Raw genomic sequence first — 19,682 nt, 5'->3', positions numbered from 1 at the left:
TAGCTAGGCTAGCTAGCTTTTCTTATACAGGCCAGGCGCTAACATGGCTAAGATATTTACGACGGGCTGATTAGTTAAAGTTACGTATCATGTCTAGATATCTAACCACAGTTACAGCGGTTGTCCGGCAGCTCTACCTCCACTGTCCTCGGCCAGGGGCAGTGAGGTCCGAGGCTGTCTGAGGGGTTCCCGCTGGCTGAACATGGACACACAGGCGTCCCCGCGTCCTAGCTCGGGCTGTGGGCCAGTGTCCCCCGGGCCAGGACCGCTCGACGCTGCCCGGGTCCTGCCAGCGCCGGGCGCCCTGTCGAAACGCTCCGTCATCACTCGATAAAGACGCCTGACTGTATATTATACAGATTATCTGTCGATAAAGTCGAGCCGTCAAATGCGAAGTATTATCTTTATGACCAAACGCTACACACCGTCTCTCTCTCTCATATTTAGCTGCCACGCTAACGCTTGCTAGCTCGTTAGCTGTTGTCTGGTGAGGCCTGTCAGCCCGTTTTCTTGCTCTAGTTTGTCTTTAGCAGGTCCGTTACGAACACCGACACCTGTCCCACATGCAGTCACTGTTTAATGCAACTAGTTCAGACTATTATAGAGCTTCAAGTAGCGATATATAGTCAACTGAATAGACATTTAACAGCATATTGCCATCCCATTACTCCAAATTCCTACAGTAAAAACACTACAATGTCATAATCTTAATATGTTGCAAAATGTTTTCCAAGTATATCACAGAGTGAACTGATAATTAGATTTTTTTGTTTTTCATGTAATTTCAAAATATACTATAGTGAACTGATTAGCTATTTGCACAATATTGCTCTATATTTTATCCACCTTCCCACATTAGGAAATCTTATGAGTAGCTAAGAAAGTGATCTTTATAAATGTAGTGGATTTAATAGAAAAAAAGGAAGGTTTGAATTTCCAAAAAAATTCCAAAAAAATTGTCTTCTACATATCCTCCTGACTACCAGGGGGAAAAAAAAGTCTCCTATTTCATTTTTTTTTACTTCCGCAATTGTTTGGACGGTAATGAGCATACTGAAAACATTTTTTATTTTTAACATTTTGAAAACATTTTCATTTTTAAAAATGTTTTCATTTTAAAAATATAATGTGTGCACTACAGTGGACATCTGAACACACTACCTATGAAACTGAATCATAATCAGTAAATCAATCCCAAATAAAATAGCAAGTTGTCATAATATTTATGATGAAAACTACCAACAGCTGAGCTAATCTATATGTAACTCTTTTCTAGTGTATGTCTAGTGTTTGTATTTTGATATTATGGAGTTATGTTTATGAAGTACGATATTTCAAAAAGCAATTCCCTGTCTTTGTAACACAGAGGAAGATCTTGCACTTTGTACACATCACATACGTTTTGCTGTTGCAAACAGACAGGCGAGACATTGATGCATGTGTTTCATCCACCATCTTTGGGAGATGGATGGCCTCATAGTGTCTCAAAGCTGTATTTGTGTGAGGTTTCCACTTTTGATGTGGGGGAGTGTCGTCTTCACTCTCACTGGAGATTCCTACTTGGACCTGAGTAATAATCTGCTCACCAAGGAGCAATTTGAATTCAAGGAACTTCAGTGGTTTCTTTCCCAGAACTTAGCAGTCAGTCAGTCTTATACTGAAGCCATACATTGGTGATTGCCAAATCAAAAAAGTGGAAAATTGTATGCACTGTCCATTTCCCGAGTGCGAGTGGCCATCCTATAGAAACTTAGCAACTGGTTAACTGGTTTGTTGTCAAACCACTTGATGACAGCAAGTTCAGGATCTGACTGGACCACCACCTCAGATGCTCCTCTTCGTTTCCTTTTGATGGCCTGATCCCCTATAATGTTGCACTCCTTTGGAATTCTGTTATTCATGAGAGTTCCTGTACCTCCCAAGCATTTCTCCATCATGGTGTCCAGGACATTTGTAAAGAACCTGTCAAAAAACAGGTGGGTTCCGCTGGAAACAGTCTCTGCCAAATGAAGGACAGCTTGTTCTCCAATGCCCAATCCCTCTGTCACTCTGAAGGTGGTCTTACCTTGGTAAACCACAAAATCTAAGACCATACCACTTGGTGTGGCCAAGACAAACAGCTTCAATCCAGTCGGGTATGGTTTGCCTGGTACATACTGGTGAATTGGGCAGCGACCAGTAAACGGAATCATTTGCTCATCAATGGACAATTTTCCTGTTCTAAGCTGATTTAGACATCCTTGCCTCACTTTGTTCAGAAGGGGCCTGACTTTCCACAAGAGGTCTCTGCTTTTGTCCTCATCTGAAATATCAAGGTCATTGACAATCTTAATGGAATTTCTTAGTTTATAGAATAGATTTTTGGTCATGGATTCTGCCACTACTTGAACTCTGGTGTTTGAGGCCCAATACATTTGTATATTTAATTATCCTAGACAGGCCACGTAGACAGAACTGCCAATGAATGTTTTCAACTCTTCAGGAGTGGTGTTTAGTGCTGTTCCAGACACAAGGACTTCACGTTGGTTTGTGCGCACAGCCATTTCTTCAAACACAGAGTAATCAATGTACTGTTGAAAATAATTCACTGGGGTACAATTTTGGTGTGTTATAGCATCATTACTTGATGGGACAATTGAACAATGGGAGAATTATCCAGTTGAGGGTAATATATTTTTACATGACTTTAGAAACTGGTTTAAAGTTTTCTTAGGAGATTCATATAAAACAGGACAACAACATTTCAAGACAAAATTTGCTCAATGATAATTATTAAGCACTAATTACTTTTAAAAAACTATGATAGTCTTGTTCTTTTAAGGTAATGTTGATTAGGGCACTGAATAACTGGCTTATTATAATTTTCCAGATTCTTCCAGTGATCCCTACAGTACTGACTAGATTCTCCTCAGCCATGACATCCTATAGCATGTGTCCCTGGGTCCTTCTGTTATCTGTGCTGACAGTCATAACCAGTAAGTTGACAGAATGGCTTCTTTGTTTTCTAAATGTTTCAGCTTGGTCCCATTCTGTTGTATTATAATCCAGTTTTATAACTGTATGTTATTTGTGCTTAGCATAGAAAACAGAACGTACCTGAGCATAGAAAACATTTAGTAATTGGCAGAATATAAACTGAGGTAAATGTTATTTTGTTATTGATACATGAAAGTTGCAGCCATTTTATTTGGTAATGGATATATTTAACAAGCGATAGAGACGAATATTGACCTGATATCTAATATAGCCAACCTTGGGTACTAGAGAGAGGAACAGAGCCTCTCTTCAGTAATATGCTCCCACACAGGCTGGTGTTCAGTCTTGTCATTCTCCCCTTTATGAGACCAAACCCTGGGGCTCATCTATTGCAATTTCTCTGGTATCTCTCTATTAAGCTCTTGAGTTCTGTGGGTGTGGTTTTTGTTTTGTTTTGTTTTTTTTGGAGGGGTGGGGCATGTCTGTTAATTTTCACATTATATCATAAGTGTAAAAAACTTAATTCTTCTCTCATACCAGACATTAGCATACAAACATAATGCATTGTCAGACTTCTATAAAAGACAAACAGACAATACACGTAAAATCAAAAGACAGAATAGGTTATATTTGTAAGGGCTGGCACCAGGCCGAGGCCCCCCGGCCACCAGAAGGAGAACTTGAGTCAACCACACTACTAATCAGGCTTGATGCCTGACAGCTGGGCTAGATCTGTAAAAGCCCAGTGACCCAGTCACTTAGTGCTGGGTCTTTGCTAAAGTTTTAAGCCAATGTTCTAGCTGGTACCTCTGGGTATTGAGGTCTGTGAGCTCGTGTGCTGTACCTCGCTTCTGCTCTGCGAAGGTGTCTGGGTTTTTACATGTGCCCTTCTTTCTTTAGTTTTCCCTTTTGAGTCTGTCTCTCCTGAGGCTTCCCTTAGCCATTAAAGTTCCTCCAGGTTTCTGCTTTTGTTTGGGAAGTTTTAGTTTGGTTTTCCCCAGTGTATGCCATTCTTCCTGTGTTGTCCTTTGTTCTCCCTTTTTCCATGCTTGGTGTTGTGGTTCAGTTTTTCCTCTTGTTTTACCTGTTACAAGATCTAACTGTTCTGCTCACGGGCTCACCATAACTGGGTTGCTCACCCAGTAGGTTGTCGGTGTCATCACCTAGCTGATGTGGGTTCGAGCTCACCCAACAATATTATCATGCTGTCAGTTTCCATGTTCTCAACAAAGGTTAGGAAAGGTTGCTGAATAGTATTCTGGCAGACTTTCTGACAGCATATCTAATCTTCTCCATGGTATGGGGATGGGACATGACTTCCCTGATCCAGTGACTGTATGTGGGTGGAATGGGTTCTTTCCATTTAAATGGTGACTATCCTAGAGAAGGTCTCAAAGATGACTTGCCAGAATGTGTAGAGCTTTGGCCATTTCCAAAATGAATGCAGTAGTATTGGGGTTACAGGAGTAGGAAAGCATAATGGAAAGCAGTCTGGCTTCAAGGCAGCAAAGTCCTCCATCACTGATCTGGTCTAAAAGGGGTGTGGTCTCATTGTCTGATTTATGCTCTTATGGAGTTGTTTGTGTTTTTATTCTATATGTTTATTTAGTGCCTTTTAAAACTCCACTTTCTTAATCTTTCAGTGCCTGTATCTACTTCTTCAATAAAGGTGAATCTTCATGACAATGCTACTCTCCCCTGCACTCAGACATGTTCTGGTCTGGTCATGTGGACTGTGTTCCATAAACAACATGACATTCTGGCTCAGTGTGACCGGATATCCTGTCAGTCAAAGGAGGGATTTTACATGTCCCATGATCAGTACCTGAAGGGAGATCTCTCCCTCACCATCACTGATGTTGATTACACTAAGAGGACCTGGTACACCTGTGAGTGTGGTGGTGTAGACATCTGTGCTATGAGCCTAGGGATAGAGGGTAAGGGTTTGTTCTCTCAGTCTTTGTTAATGAACCCCTAATGATTTAGGTTTAATAGTGTGTATCAGATTTGAACCCATTTGAAATTACTGATGGTTTTTGTTTTCAGCATTGAGTTCTTCAGTTTGGATCAAGTCCAATGAAAATCTGGTGCTGGATTTGTTCATATCGGAGTCAGTGAAGGTGATTTATAACAGCACAGGTGCAGCTGCTCCCTCTAGTGGACAAATCTGCACAGTGGCTGGAAGCTCATTACAATGTAAAGATGAATACACCCAGAGAGCATCTCTTATCTCTGCTGTTGAGCTGAGAGAAACAGCACCATCTGATAGTGGAGTTTACACGATCTGGGACACCAGTAATGAAGAGGTCATTCACACATACACAGTTACTGTTGAAGGTATGTATGTAATGTGAATACTGTGATCTCAATGTTGTCTAGAATTATTTTGTTAGGGAGAGAGTGTACGTAGTGTCAGTAAGGAATCTAGATAAGGTGTGGTGATAATTTAATGCAGTTCTCAATAACTGCATTATAACTGCAGACTGTTAAATAATGGCATCTTGTCAGCTTACGAAACCCTAGTAGTATAGTTTATTTTTTAATTAGTAAACTTGTGCATGAATAATATTTCTCATGAAGGGGATGCAAAGTCAGACTGCTTTCTTGCATTATGAATGGTCTGCTTATTGTTTGTCAGACTGTAATATGTAAATGTGAACAGATTGGGCTTTACAACAGCTGTTGTAAGTGTCCTGGTTCTCATACTGCTGTTGTGTGCATGTAAATGTTATCTCATTATGCTGTGTGTTAATATGTAAATGTAGTCAGTGATGGTGTAGTGATTATGTACCAGAGTGAACACTGAACCATCATATGAACCACAGTTTAAACAGTATATGGCACATGTTAAAACCATACACACATGATTATAACTCTGTACTGTTTAAATAGTGGTTCATATTTACTGACAATTTTGTGTTTTTCAGAAGTCCAGCCATGTCCAGATGAGAGCTCCACAGTGACGGTGTTGGCGGTGCTCCTGGCTCTGATGGGGGCAGGGCTTGTGGCAGCAGGGCTGGTGATTGTGCAGCTGAGGAAAAAAATCAGCAGCTCCAGAAAGGAGGTACATTGAAGGGAAACTGTAACCATGGTAAGAGAGGAGATATTACAGAAAGATGGATGTGTGTTCCAGGTCCACTGCCAGGATTTCCAGGATTTTTTCTTTTTCTTGTGGGTGGTGGTTTGCACTGTTCTGTTGTTGGAATTGCTGCTTTTGAGTTGACGGAGTTTGTGATCTGTCCATCGCTCGAACAGTTTGGTAAGTGCTGCAAGGTTGACCTTTTGCTAATAGCTGACTTCTTTGATGTAGAAGTTCCTCGTACTGTGACTAAGAGGGACATTTATTTAGTGTTGGAGTCTTGTCTTGTTCATGATGGGATTTTGCCTGAGAGGGGTAGCCCGATGGGTGTTCAAGTTCAAGTTCAAGTTCGGTTTATTCGTCACATACATAGTCATACACAGTATAACGTGCAGTGAAATGGTGGAGTATATATATATATATATATATATATATAAAAAATATATATATATGCAGATAAATATATATATTCTATGTATGTACAACAATATATAAACAATGTATGTACAATATATGTATATTATGATTATATACACAATGTACAATGTATATGGTTGGGTATATATGTACACAATCTACAGAATGTACAGATCCATTTTATATAATAACATATCTACAGTTGTTGTGTAACAGGGTAATTGAGTATAAATCTATATATACAGATGTACAGATATACAGTCATGTTACATGGTGGTGGTGGTCCCCACAGTTTATCAGTTTCCCTGATTCAGGGCCCGAATGGCCTGTGGGAAGAAGCTCCTCTTCAGCCTCTCTGTCTTGGTCTTCAGGGAGCGGAAGCGCCTCCCTGACCTCAACAGAGTGAAGAGTCTATTGTTGGGATGGGTGGGGTCCTTCACAATTTTCCTGGCCTTGGTCTGGCACCGCTGGTAGTAGAGGTCTGCAGGTCAGGAAGTTCCGTGTGAGTGATGCGCTCTGCTGAACGCACTGCCCTTTGGAGTGCTTGTCTGTCCTGCTTGGTGCTATTCCAAAACCAGACTGTGATGTTCCCCGTGAGGATGCTCTCGATAGTGCAGGTGTAGAAGTTCCGCAGTACTTTGGAGGGCAGTCTGAAGTCCCTTAGGCGTCTGAGGTGGTAAAGACGCTGACGAGCCTTCTTTGCCAGGGAGTTGGTATGGCGGGACCAGGACAGGTCCTGCGAGATGTGAACGCCAAGGTACCTGAAACTATCTACTCTCTCCACCGTGGTTCCACTGATCCTCACAGGTTGGTAGTGCCGCACCTGCTTCTTTCTGCAATCCACGATCAGCTCCTTTGTCTTACTGACGTTTAGGAGGAGATTATTTTCCTGGCACCAGTTTTCCAGGTGTTTAATCTCCTCCAGGTAGGTCCTCTCGTCATTGTCCGAGATCAGACCCACGACAACGGTGTCGTCAGCAAACTTGACAATGATGTTAGAGCTGGAAGTGGCTGTGCAGTCGTAGGTGTACAGTGAGTAGAGCAGGGGGCTTAGGACACAACCCTGAGGAGCTCCAGTGCTGAGGGTGAGGGTGGATGAGGCGCAGTTGTCCACCCGTACTGATTGTGGTCTGTCTGTTAGGAAGTTGGAGATCCAGTCGCACAGGGATGTATGCAGTCCTAGATCTCACAACTTAGTAGTGAGTAGGGAGGGGATGATAGTGTTAAATGCTGAACTGTAGTTGACAAATAGCATTTTAACATAATTTCCCCTCCCTTCGTCCAGGTGAGTCAGTGTAGTGTGGAGCAGATGTGCAATTGCATCGTCAGTGGAGCGGTTGTGGCGGTATGCAAATTGCAGTGGGTCCATGGAGGCTGGCAGTGAAGATGTGATGAAGTTTCTGACTAGCTTTTCAAAGCACTTCATCACGACTGATGTGAGGGCGACAGGGCGGTAGTCATTGAGGTCGGAGGGTCGAGGTTTCTTCGGGACGGGGACGATGGTGGACCGCTTGAAGCTGGACGGGACGATACCGAGCGTCAGGGAGAGATTGAAGATGTCGGTGAATACCGGGGCTAGCTGATCTGCGCAGGCTTTGAGGACCCTCCCGCAGATACCGTCTGGTCCCATCGCCTTCCTGGTATTCACCCTTTTAAACACTCTCCTCACGTCACTCTCCGTGATGATGAGAGGGCGCTGTTCTATGGTGTGCCCCGCGCATGTGCCATCGACTGCGCCGATAGTGCCATTAGCACTAGCGCCGTTAGCATTGGCGCTGTTAGCACTAGCGCCGTTAGCATTTGTGCTGCTAGCATTAGTGCTGCTAGATGTAGCCTCGAAGCGAGCAAAGAATGTATTCAGCTCGTTCGCCAGAGACTCATCCGCACTCATCAGTCCAGAGGGTGGGCTCCTGTAGTCCGTGATCATCCGTAGTCCCTGCCACAGGGATCTAGAGCCACTCTGCTGGAACTGTGTCTCTAGTTTCTTCCCGTAGCTTCGCTTCGCCTCCCTCACCGTCCTGTGCACTCCATATGCTGCGGACTTGTACTCGTCCATGTTCCCACTGATGATCCCCGCATTGTAGGCAGCAGTGCGAGAGTTCAGAGCCTCGCGGATGGTTCTGTCCACCCAGGGCTTCTGGTTGGAAAAATTCTTGATGGTGATTCTTGGGATCGTGTCGTCCACCAGTTTTCCAATAAACCCTACTACTGCCTCCGTAAACTCGCTGACATCATCAGTGCTGTGCCGGAGCATGTCCCAGTCCGCGTCATCCAGAGCGTCCTGCAGAGCGGCCACCGATTGGTCTGTCCAGCGCGCGACCTCCCTCTGAACCGGAGCTTCCCGTTTCAGCCTTTGTTTATATTTTGGTAGGAGGAAGATGGCGGCGTGGTCCGACTTACCAAACGGTGGATGAGCTAGTGCCTTGTAACTGTCCTTGTATGGGGTGTAGCAGTGGTCTAGTGTCCTGTTTCCCCTGGTGGGGAAGGTTACGTGCTGGTAAAGGTTGGGCACCGCACGCTTGAGGTTAGCGCTGTTGAAATCCCCAACCACAATAAGTGCAGCGTCCCGGTGCTGTGCCTGAAACTGTGTGAGAGCCTCATGAAGTTCACACAGTGCAGTGTCCATGTTAGCCTGAGGTGGGATGTACACAGTGTTGATAATGACCGAAGTGAACTCCCGGGGAAGGTAGAAAGGACGAAGCTTGAGGGCGAGCAGCTCCAGGTTGGGTGAGCAGGAGCAGGTGAGAGTAACAACATTGGCATTGTTACACCAGCTGTTGTTTACCATCACACACACTCCGCCGCCTCTCGACTTCCCCGAATCTGCCGTCCTGTCCATGCGGTGAACCGAGAAGAACTCGGCCGGCTGGATAGCGTGGTTTGGTACCGCTGGGTTCAGCCACGACTCGGTGAAGCAGAGGAGATTGCAGTCCCGAATGTCCCTCTGGAACTTTATCCTGGCCCGGAGGTCATCGAGCTTGTTATCCAGAGACTGGACGTTGGCTAGCAGGATGCTGGGTAAGGGAGCTCGGTGTGCCCGAGCCCTCAACCTGTTCCTGACGCCGGCTCGCTTCCCTCGAGGCCTTTTCCTCGCGCCGCGTCTTTTGTTTTCCCTCAGGATCTCCGTCGGCCATCTTGGGTCCGGGGTTACAGACGGCTTGAGGTGAGTGCTATGTAGATTAAGAGAAATAAGGGCATCTCTGCTGCACGAGATACGTGCCGTGGTGTGTAGAGAAGGGCTGCGGAGAAATCAGGGGTAGCGGGAAGAGCGAAAAGATCGAAAAAAGTGCCAGGTGTGGACGGAGCAGTCGTGACGGCAGCCGACCTCACTGGCGCCATCTTGATTTGGTGTTGCGATGGGCTCAGCACGATGTTTGCCGGTGGCAGAGGCAACTGATGACTCTGAGGCTGGTGTATGTATAGATCCTGGTATGTGTGTGTTCCCTGGGGTAGATCCTATGCTAGCGCTGGAGTTGGAGATGACTTAAAAAAACAGGAGCGTGAGAACTATTGTGTGTTTTGGGCTGTACAAATTGAGCCGGACTAGGTGACGCTGATGAGGATGAGTATGGGTCCCGAGAGGCCGGTGCCTCTTCCTCAGAAGCTTGCCTCACCTATGCCAGCCAGCCCATCACGGGAATTTTGTTCCGGTCCCTAAACCACGCTCTCCTCGAGTGGCCTTGCTCCCAACCAACTCTACTCCCGCTGCTGACACTTTTGATGCCAGTCGTCAAATTGGCCTTGTGCCTGTTCTCAGGGAAAATGAGGTGGACGTCTATTTTCCGATATTTGAGCGCATTGCGGCGTCTCTGAGATGGCCTAAGGACCTATAGTCTCTAATGCTACAGTGCAAACTAGAGGGCAAAGCACAAGAAGTGTGTTCCTGGCTAACTCTTGCACAGAGTTTAGACTATGAGGTTGTTAAAGCCACTGTTCTCCGAGCCTACGAGTTGGTTCCAGAGGCATACAGACAAAACTTTAGGTGCCTAGTAACGCTAGCTTCCCTCCTCGAAGCTCTCCTGTGCCTCAAAAGGCTGCCACTGCCGTTACGCCAGCCTGTGTCCGCGGACCTGTTTCCTTACTCACAGGCTTCATGTTCCCTGCCCGTCCAACCTCGGCCTCCTGTGTCTCCGTTGTGTCCTGCTGCTGCCTCGTTGTTCTTGCCTGGTTTTGTCTTTGCTCCTGTTGTGTTGTCTGTGTCTGGTCTGGTGCCCATGTCTGTTTTTGTTCTGGTTCCTTTGTGCCTGGTCTGTTTTGCGTTTTTGTAATCCTCACTCCTGGCACGTTCTCGTCATCAGTCAGTTTCTGTTGTTGGTTCTGCTCTTGCTGCTACATCTGTTTCAGGTCCTGTTCCTTCGGTTTCTGTGTTGGTTCTTGTCATGTTCTGTCTGCTTCGGTTCCAGTGCCTATTCCTTGTCGTGCCCCATAGTAACAGGAGCTGCCATGGTGATAGCAGGTAAAGGTGTGGAGGACACCTCACTGTGTTTCATTCCTACAGCAGGTGCTCTGGACCTCTGACAATGATGGAAGCTGTTCAAGCTCTGATGGCAAAAGATGATCAGGAGAGAGTTGTCAATCACTTTTTATTAAGCCAATCAACAACATGAGTAGCCCAGATAAATGTTCAGTAGGGGTTTGTTGTCAATGTGATATGGTAATTTAAGGAGGAATAGTGACACGTTTGTCTAACTGCCCCTTTTAATCGTTTTTTTAGAGGGGAAAATGTGAAGAATTGTGTGGTGCATGATGAGCTTTCCTTCTAGAGAAGTGATGATTTGGGTTTTCAGATCGAGAATACTTGCATAACTCTCATAAGCCATTGTTGGACACAAAAGAGTGTGTTGTGAGAAGTGTCTAAACAAAGCTATATTTTCTTTTCAGTGTACTGAAGTAGTCTGGCTAAGGTAGCAAACTGACTACACTACTGGTGTTATGTAGAGCATTAGCCCTGCTGTGTAACATTACTCTATCAGCTCCATCACCAGCAGATGCAGGTGGAGAATGTGAATGTTATAATTATATTACAGTAACTAACATTGCTGCTGGCCCCAGTGACGATGGGCGTGGAGCAGGACGCACAGACTCCCTCAATACTGAAACATTTATTAACGAAAACACGAACAACAACAGTGGCACCCACACAACATTAGCGACAGACATAACGGTACATATAACTAGACACAGGTTACATAACAATGGATATACACACATTTAAACAGACTTCAGCAAACAATGACTACCACAATACACACACTAGCAGGGGTTTAAATAGATACGAGGGTAACCCCGTGCAGTTACGGAGGGTGTGGTTACAAATAGGGTGAACCCCCCCTGCACGCGGCAGGCCGTACCATGTGTTTCGGGGGGGGGGCTACTGTTGAGCTACTGAGACCAGAACAGATTCAATTCTATAGGTGCCAAATATGAACAAATCTGTGTTTTTGCATGTTTTGAGTATGTGCTGAATTTGTATGTCATTATGTGTGGTACACGTTTGTATGTGAGGCTGTGTGTGTGTTCGTTCTCTCACAGGGAATCTGTTGAAGACGCTGATGAACATGTCTCCTGTGAGGGGGCTTTTTCGGGGAGTCATAAAGGACACAAGGGCGTTTCTGAAACAGGAAGTCACTCTGGCTACGTCTACCTTACCCATGATCCTCTCCTGCATGCATACATACACAACAACAAAATCAACATCATCGCACCAGCTGGACCAGCACACACACACAGGAGCAGTGTGTGGGTGTGTTATACTACACCTGTGTGGCAGGAATGTGTGCTGTATCCGTTTCCTTCATCACACCCCTCAACACTTTAACCAGATAGAGTGTAGCAGAGAGAGACACACACACACACACACCCACACACACAGTATGAATCACAACCATCTAAACTGGCTGAGTTTTCCTGTGTTCATTTCATGGTTCACTTTTGCCTGCACCACTTCACTCTGAGAAGCAGCACAGTGAACAGCATCATCTGTTGGGGATGATCTGAGACACAATGGCACCATGAGGACCAGGAGGATATGAGCTGTATACAAGACTTCATGTATAAACAAATGAACAGAATTAGGAGCTGCTGTTCTGTAAGCAGAGTTTAGTTCCAGCTCCACTCCACGAGATCTACTGCCCTGCAGACTCTAATTGCAAGTATCTCTACATGATTTACACATACATTAACCCACCATAAACAGTCATTAATGAAATATGACAAAAAATCTTAGGTGTTTTTCTGGCATAACTCCCACAATAGCCACCATAGTGCACTATAAATTCTCTCTCTTTTCTAACTCTCAACTACACGAACAATCCAATCTGCAATACCTAGCATCAGTTTCTGATTGGCTGTGTGCAAGTAAATCAGGCTGTTCCTCAAAGATGCATAAGTTTATGTAGAGATTTAGGTTGTGCTGCTTCTCTCAACTAACTGTTTGACCTTTCAAGCACTTTATTTCTGCCTTGAACCTAAACTATTTACACAGCTATTACAGACAGGTCTACCAGCTATATCTGATACTATGGGATCAATACAGCGTTGACAAGAAATTAAACTGAATTCATACTATCATCATAACATGCCCGTGACGGTGCAATTAGCAAAAAGATTTATTACATACACACCTACAGGCCGTGTCTGATTCCATAATGTACAGAAGTTTTATGCTTGCATTTTATCAGTGATGAAAGTGTTAGTCTGGGGAAAAAAGGTGAAAAATTAAAGCCAGCCTTAACCTCATTGGTCTGTGTGATCATTTGTGTGTTGTGATTGGCTAGTCATCATTTTGGTTCCTGTGTACATTAGTTGGTCCATTTCTTCTTCCTTTCTCTTTGTCCTGAATGTGTTTTATTTGGAGTATGTGATGTGCTTTGATATGAATTTGTAACAGTTTTAGGAAGACTGACGTCGCTGCTGTTGTAAACCAGACAGCTCCACAACCTTGATCTCTGACTTATGTCCTTTGTTCTGATGTGGGTGTATCCGTGTTGCTCAATTCACCATGTGGTTTGCTTGCTCATATTTAAGATTTTAGATGCCTCTATCCTTTCTTGAATAACAGTTGATAATTTGATAAGAGTTTGATCTGTGTATTTTATAGAGCTTCAAGTAGTGCTATATAGTGACATTTAACAGGATATTGCCATCCCATTACTCCAAATTCCCACAGTAAAAATAACTTAGCCATTCTAAAAGTAACTACATAAGAGAGTGTATTTCAAGAATTTAGTGGATTATTTGATCATTTGATCTGTTTGTTTTATAAAGATTCAATATGTGCAAAGAGACATTTTACACAAGCTTGCCATCCCAATACTCTACATTCCTGCATTAGATATTATTTGACACATCACGGTTTGTTTACACTAGTTATGTCACCACCTTTATGGTGTCACACCAGTTACACAATGTAAACAAGGTTTTATATGGCACAAATAGAAAATTCAGCAGCACAAAGTACTGCGGCCAGTTTGGTTAAAATATAAGACATACGGGGTGCCAACTTGACTTGGTTATATTGCAAGAGCTCTGAGAGGGGCGTGGCCAACGCCTCTTCTGATTATGCGATCTAGCTCATCTCATCTCATAGTATGTGGGGTCTAATACCATGTAAAAAGATTCACTCAGAATATGAACACCTTCCATGTGCGTGAACAACACTCAAAGACTAAGTCTGGACGGCCATTTCAACATAGAGAGACCAGCTACAGAAGGTGGTAGTAGGGGATTAACGTGAACTGTGCCGGCTGAATGGAGGAGGTGTGGTTATAGAGGGGCTGAGCAGAGAAGTGTCACCTCACTCAGGATGTCCACCATGGTCTTCCTGGGCAGGTCTCTCAGGTGATCCCTGTACTGAGCCAGACTCTGTAACAGCTTAACACACTCCAACAGCACCTGTGGCTCCTAGAGCGAGAGAGAGAGAGATAGGGAAAGAGAGCACACAACAGAGTAAGAGAACAAGAGGTGGTGTGTGAGAGTGAACATGAAGAATGATTAAAGAAAATGAGTAATTAGTTCTTAAAGTGTTTACCTTGTGTAGTCGTATGGACTGAGACAAGGCCAGCACTCCAAAGAAATTCCCAAACGCAACATTTCAGATCTGTTTCTGTCACAGGAGAAAGAGTTTCAGAAGGGCACACAGACCTGATACTCAAGACACCAACACAACAGGATGAGGTGGCATTATCTTGACAATCCCAACTTTCTATGGTTAGCTTTCTTACACATTTCTTACCTTCTTGGCTGTCTGCAGGTTGTGTTTCTCCTTGATCTGATCTAGTGTGCTTTTAAGTGAAATCTCCTCAAACACACTCAGCACCTGCAGACAGACATCACGTGCAACTGTCAGCACACTCCGGAGCACGTGCTGGATTTAGATATTTGCGCAAGGACAGTGATTGACCTTTAATTAACTAGATTAACTAGAATTCATTATTATTTGGGATAGTTTGATGTTACTTCATCGGTGCTCACCTGCGCCAGCGCCAAGCTGTATCCAGACCACGCGTCCTCTAGAGCGTGGGACAGCCCTTCCACAAGCCTCTTTAGAGAGTATTTTAACTTATGCAGTGCCCTAATCAACATTAACTTAAAAGACTACAACACCTTAAACTATAGCAACAGCTTTATTCCCCAGAGGACCACACCACCTTACACTACAGCAACAGAAGTAACTATAGCAACAGCAGTATTCCCCAGAGGACCACACCACCTTACACTACAGCACCAGAAGTAACTATAGGAACAGCAGTATTCCCCAGAGGACTACAACACCTTACACTATAGCACCAGAAGTAACTATAGCAACATCTTAAAGCCAGAAGACCTAGATGTGCTTGCACTTGTTTTCTGAAGCCACCACCTTTGTTGTGCGTGTCTGTATATGGTCTCATTAATGGGTGTGTAATGAAGACCATCAATCATGAAGGTTAAATGGCTACTCGAGCTTCTGTGCCAAAGAGCATAAAAACATTTAGTAATTAGCAGAATATAAATTGAGGCAACTGTTATTTTGTTATTGATGCATGAAATGTGCAGCCATTATTATTTGGTATTGGATGTATTTAACAAGTGATCGAGATGAATGTTTACCTTATATCTGAAATATCCAACCTTGCTAGGCTGCCTTTGGGTACGAGAGAGAGGAACAGAGCTAATCAGACAGTCAGTTTCCATGTTCTCAGCAAAGGTTAGTAAAGGTTGCCAAATAGTATTAAACACTGTGGTAGACTTTCTGACAGCGTATCTAATCTCCATGGTGTGGGGATTCCCTGATCCAGTGACTGTATGTGGGTGCAGTGGGGGGTTTGAAAGCAGTCCGCCTTCAAGGCAACAAAGTCCTCCATCACTCATCTGGTCTAAAAGGGTTCTGATTGTCTGATTTATTGAATGTCTTTTTAAATTCCACTTTCTTAATCTCTTTCACATCCTGTATTGACCTTCTCTTCAGTAAAGGTGAATCTTATTGATGATGCTACTCTCCCCTGCACTCAGACGTGTTCTGGTCTGGTCACATGGACTGTGTCCCATAAACAACTTGACATTCTGGCTCAATGTAACCAGACATCCTGTCAGTCAAAGGAGAGATTTCACATGTCACATGATCAGTACCTGAAGGGAGATCTCTTCCTCACCATCACTGATGCTGATTACACTAAGAGGACCTGGTACACCTGTGAGTGTGATGGTGTAGACATCTGTGATGTGAGCCTACAGATAGAGGGTAAGGGTTTGTTCTCTTAGTCTTTGCTAACGAACCGTTAATGATTTAGTTTTATTAGTATGTATTAAATTTGAACCCCTTTAAAGTTCCTGATGGTTTTTCTTTTCAGCATTGAGTTCTTGAGTTAGGATCAAGCCCAATGAAACTCTGGTGCTGGATTTGCCCATATCAGAGTCAGTGGAGGTTATTTATAACAGCACAGGTGCAGCTGCTCCCCCTAGTGGACAAATCTGCACAGTGGATGGACACTCACTGAAGTGTGAACCTGAATACACTCAGAGCGTCGCTCATCTCTGCTGTTGAGCTGAGAGGAACCGCACCATCTGATAGTGGAGTTTACATCATCAGAGACACTAAGAATGAAGAGATTATTCAAACATAAACAGTTACTGTGGAAGGTAAGTGTAGTTATTGTGATTTTAATGTTGTCTAGAATTACTTTACGTTGGGGAGGAGGGTGTGAGTAGTGTCAATAACTTTTCATGCACATCTGTGGTTCAATATTAGTTAGACTATAAATGCCGGGATCATGCAAACAGTGTGGACTGAGTGTAATAGTTTGAGGTCTTGGTCTTAATTGAGGTGCTGTTTATCGAAGCATATCCCCACTAAAGCATGTGACTTTCACTGGACTCTTTGAGGTGGATTCTCAGATGGACACTCTTAGATCCAGCCATTGATGTTTTACGGCACTTTGTGTGATGCCTGCTTACTGATACCAAAACAATTATGAGTGATGAGTGAGAAAAATTCAAGTGTCTGTATTTTAAGGTGTAGGGTTGTTTGTGTTTGTTTATGTTGGAGCCTGTGGCTCCTCCTCTTCTTGATGCTCCTCCACCTGATCAAGTCTTTTGTCCTGTGCTGTACTGCTGTGTTGTGTCTTGACTGTCTGTCTCATTCTACCCCACGCATAAGGGGAAGCTCGGGAAAAAGCGGCAGACAGAGATTCATCTCTGCTGTTGCTGTGGCTAGTTTTGTTTGTTCAGTGAGCGTTGTTTGCTGATTGTTATGTTTTTGGTCCTCTGCTGGTTAAATCATTCTGACTTATTGCTTTTCTGGGCATGTTTGCTGTTGTACATTCTGTGTATGGAGTATTATAGTAGTCCTGTGTAAATTGTTGTCGGGAAATAGGGAGTTTGACGACTTTTTTATTTGCTCCGTTCTTTACTTGTGTTTATTCGTTTTTGTTAGTTAGGGAGGGTTATTGTACTTAATTTGGTTTGTGTTCCATTGGGACAGTTGGTTCTTTTGTGCAGCAGGGCTTAGTGTTTGGCAAGTTTGCCTCTCAGCCTTTGAGTCTCTATCTGGGTGGAGTTTCCATGTTCTCCCTGTGACTGCGTAGGTTTCCTCTGGGTTCCTCCCACAAACATGGAGGTTAGGTTGACTAGATCCTCTAAAACTGTCCTGTATCAATGTAAGTTGTGTATGCATGTAGATATAGATAGGTGTGTGTGCTGCGTATTAGCAGGGACGAGGCGAGAGGCAGAATGTAGATGCAAGAGGTTATTTATCAAATGATAACGGAGGGAACACAATAGAGCCAAAATAAACAGACACAGGAAAACACTGAGGCATAGTGATAAATGAACTAGACAAACGAAAGAGCAAGGGCGCCGACAGAGATAGCGTGAACAAATGGAACAAACCAAACTTACCGCATTAACCAACAACATGAGAGACAAAACACATTTCTTAAACAAACAAAACAATTAAGGACTAACCAGACACAGGTGAACATAAGAACAGGGAAAACCAAAACAAGGACTGGAACTGAGGAACAGACGAGGGGTGGAGAAAACAAAACCAAGCATCAGAACAAGGAAGTAAAGGATAACAGACACGACAGGGAAACTATGGAAACAGGGATGTCAGGAGGGTGGCCAATCGTTACAGTGTGTGTATGTTCAGCTATGGTTGGTGGTCTGTCCTGGTCTTAACCTCCTCCCCTTCCCCTGCACTGGTGCACTCCCCCAGGGGGCTGTGGTTTCTGATAGAGAGAACACTGTAAATTCGCTGATGCTTCTCATCAGTCTGTGTGTGATTTGAGTGTAAAAGCTGATTTCTGTCTGTAAAGTGTCCTTGAGTTTGCGAAAGGTGCTAAATAAATGTAGCCGACTAATAATAATATTTTATTTCTAGTGTGGCTGATGTGTTTTTTTAGTTTGGCCTTGTCTGCCTGAAGCTCAATCCCTCTACATACGACCCTCAATAAATCAACAAACACTTCACCCTCAGTATCACTGTTCAAATATCTCATTGCTGTAGCACCTGAAGCCCAGACCAGGTCAGAGATCAGTGTATATTCGATCATACGTGATCAGAGTTTTATCACATTAGCACTCCTGAACTCACCTGGTAGAGCAGGTACAGTAAGATGCATCTCCAGAATCATGGTCTGATCCTCAGAGAGCACACGTAATGTCATACTGATGAATATGTATCAGTCACTATAAGACCATCTGCCCAGTACTGTAAATGTGATGGAAAGATGTTTATGTAAAAATGCAATATAAAAATGTTTATGTAAATATTACTGAGATCCTGTGATGTAATTTAATGCATATGTAAATACTTTTGTGTCAAGTCATGGGAAAAACAGGCAGTTTTGCCTGTAGCATCTTTACATTTTCGTTGCCAATTATCAACATTTTTTATTAAAGTTTCAAGGACCAGTATCAAAATAAATGGTTCCAATGGTAGGATGGAGGGATTAATGAAAGGAGAGGAGAGAAGGAGAAGGAGTACACAGATGAGTACTGTTGGTATAATATGCAGTTTGGAGCTTGAGGTCCACTGATGGGTCTCTTTGCCAAGCCTGGTGGCTGTAGCCTTCAAGTTCAGGGAGATAAAATGTCGTCAGTGCAAAATTTTCTGCCAGGAGTTGCTTAATGTTTATCTTTAAAAATGACAAATTTTATTTTTCATTCTTTTTCGCCAACCTCTTTCCTTGCAGTGCCTTATGGGTAAAAACCGGCCATGTGTTTTATTTATTTGTTTATTTTTTTAATCTCAGACATATAATGTAATGATGCTTATTTTTACAAACAAGAAGAAATCATATTTTATGGCACTTCTTTTGTTTAAATGTATTACTGTATTTTGATACTTGATGCATTGTTACCAAAATATAATCTTTTAAATACATCTATGGTCTGTTTATCTCTAATTTTCCCATTTGAAACTGCTGATTACAGTCTGATTTGATATTTTTGATAATTTGAATAAGTAAATGTTAACAGCATTACTGCTAATAAGTAAAAGTCTCAGTTTGAACACAATGTATTGCAACAACAGACTCAAAATGAATACGTTGATTAATGATGATTGAGGCATTTTAAGTGTTTGATCATTTGGGGGTGTCTATGGAAATGATACATGTAAAATAGATGTTATTTCTTAACAAATATTAGCAAGTAAAAACAACACACTTAAAGAAAAAAAAGTGATCAGTGGATTTATGTTAAAGGACCAACTAGATAAAAGTGTAAT

At 43.3% G+C, this 19,682-nt stretch overlaps 1 protein-coding gene and 1 long non-coding RNA gene across 3 annotated transcripts; one reads left to right on the top strand and one right to left on the bottom strand.

Moving 5' to 3' along the window:
* The first annotated feature begins 4,687 nt into the window (after nt 1-4,687).
* On the top strand, nt 4,688-13,210 carry LOC118241332. Of its 2 annotated transcripts, none has more exons than XM_035526018.1 (4): nt 4,688-4,913; nt 5,023-5,313; nt 5,907-6,040; nt 12,005-13,210. In XM_035526018.1, exons 1-4 carry the CDS (start codon nt 4,703-4,705, stop codon nt 12,014-12,016), a joined length of 648 nt encoding a protein of 215 aa, XP_035381911.1. In that variant the 5' UTR covers nt 4,688-4,702; the 3' UTR covers nt 12,017-13,210. The 2 variants fall into 2 exon arrangements, with proteins under 2 accessions (XP_035381911.1, XP_035381910.1); XM_035526017.1 differs by having other exon boundaries at nt 5,904-6,040.
* A 1,018-nt stretch (nt 13,211-14,228) lies between these two features.
* LOC118241345 lies at nt 14,229-15,372 on the bottom strand. Its single transcript, XR_004775999.1, has 4 exons — nt 14,945-15,372; nt 14,706-14,789; nt 14,502-14,576; nt 14,229-14,374 (listed from the first exon to the last, which is right to left on the bottom strand). It is a non-coding gene; the product is annotated as an uncharacterized LOC118241345 (long non-coding RNA).
* Between the last annotated feature and the right edge of the window lie 4,310 nt (nt 15,373-19,682).

This window comes from Electrophorus electricus, chromosome 5 (assembly GCF_013358815.1).
Source record: "Electrophorus electricus isolate fEleEle1 chromosome 5, fEleEle1.pri, whole genome shotgun sequence".
In the NCBI taxonomy this organism is placed as follows: Eukaryota; Metazoa; Chordata; class Actinopteri; order Gymnotiformes; family Gymnotidae; genus Electrophorus; species Electrophorus electricus.
This window is presented reverse-complemented; position numbering and strand designations above follow the sequence as displayed.

Bases quoted from the DNA above. Each gene is read 5' to 3' on its own strand.
- LOC118241332 (XM_035526017.1), top strand. From the start codon at position 4,703: ATGTGGACTGTGTTCCATAAACAACATGACATTCTGGCTCAGTGTGAC. The intron at 4,914-5,022 runs GTAAGGGTTTGT...TTTTGTTTTCAG, and splicing joins TATGAGCCTAGGGATAGAGG to CATTGAGTTCTTCAGTTTGG. The intron at 5,314-5,903 runs GTATGTATGTAA...TGTGTTTTTCAG, and splicing joins ATACACAGTTACTGTTGAAG to AAGTCCAGCCATGTCCAGAT.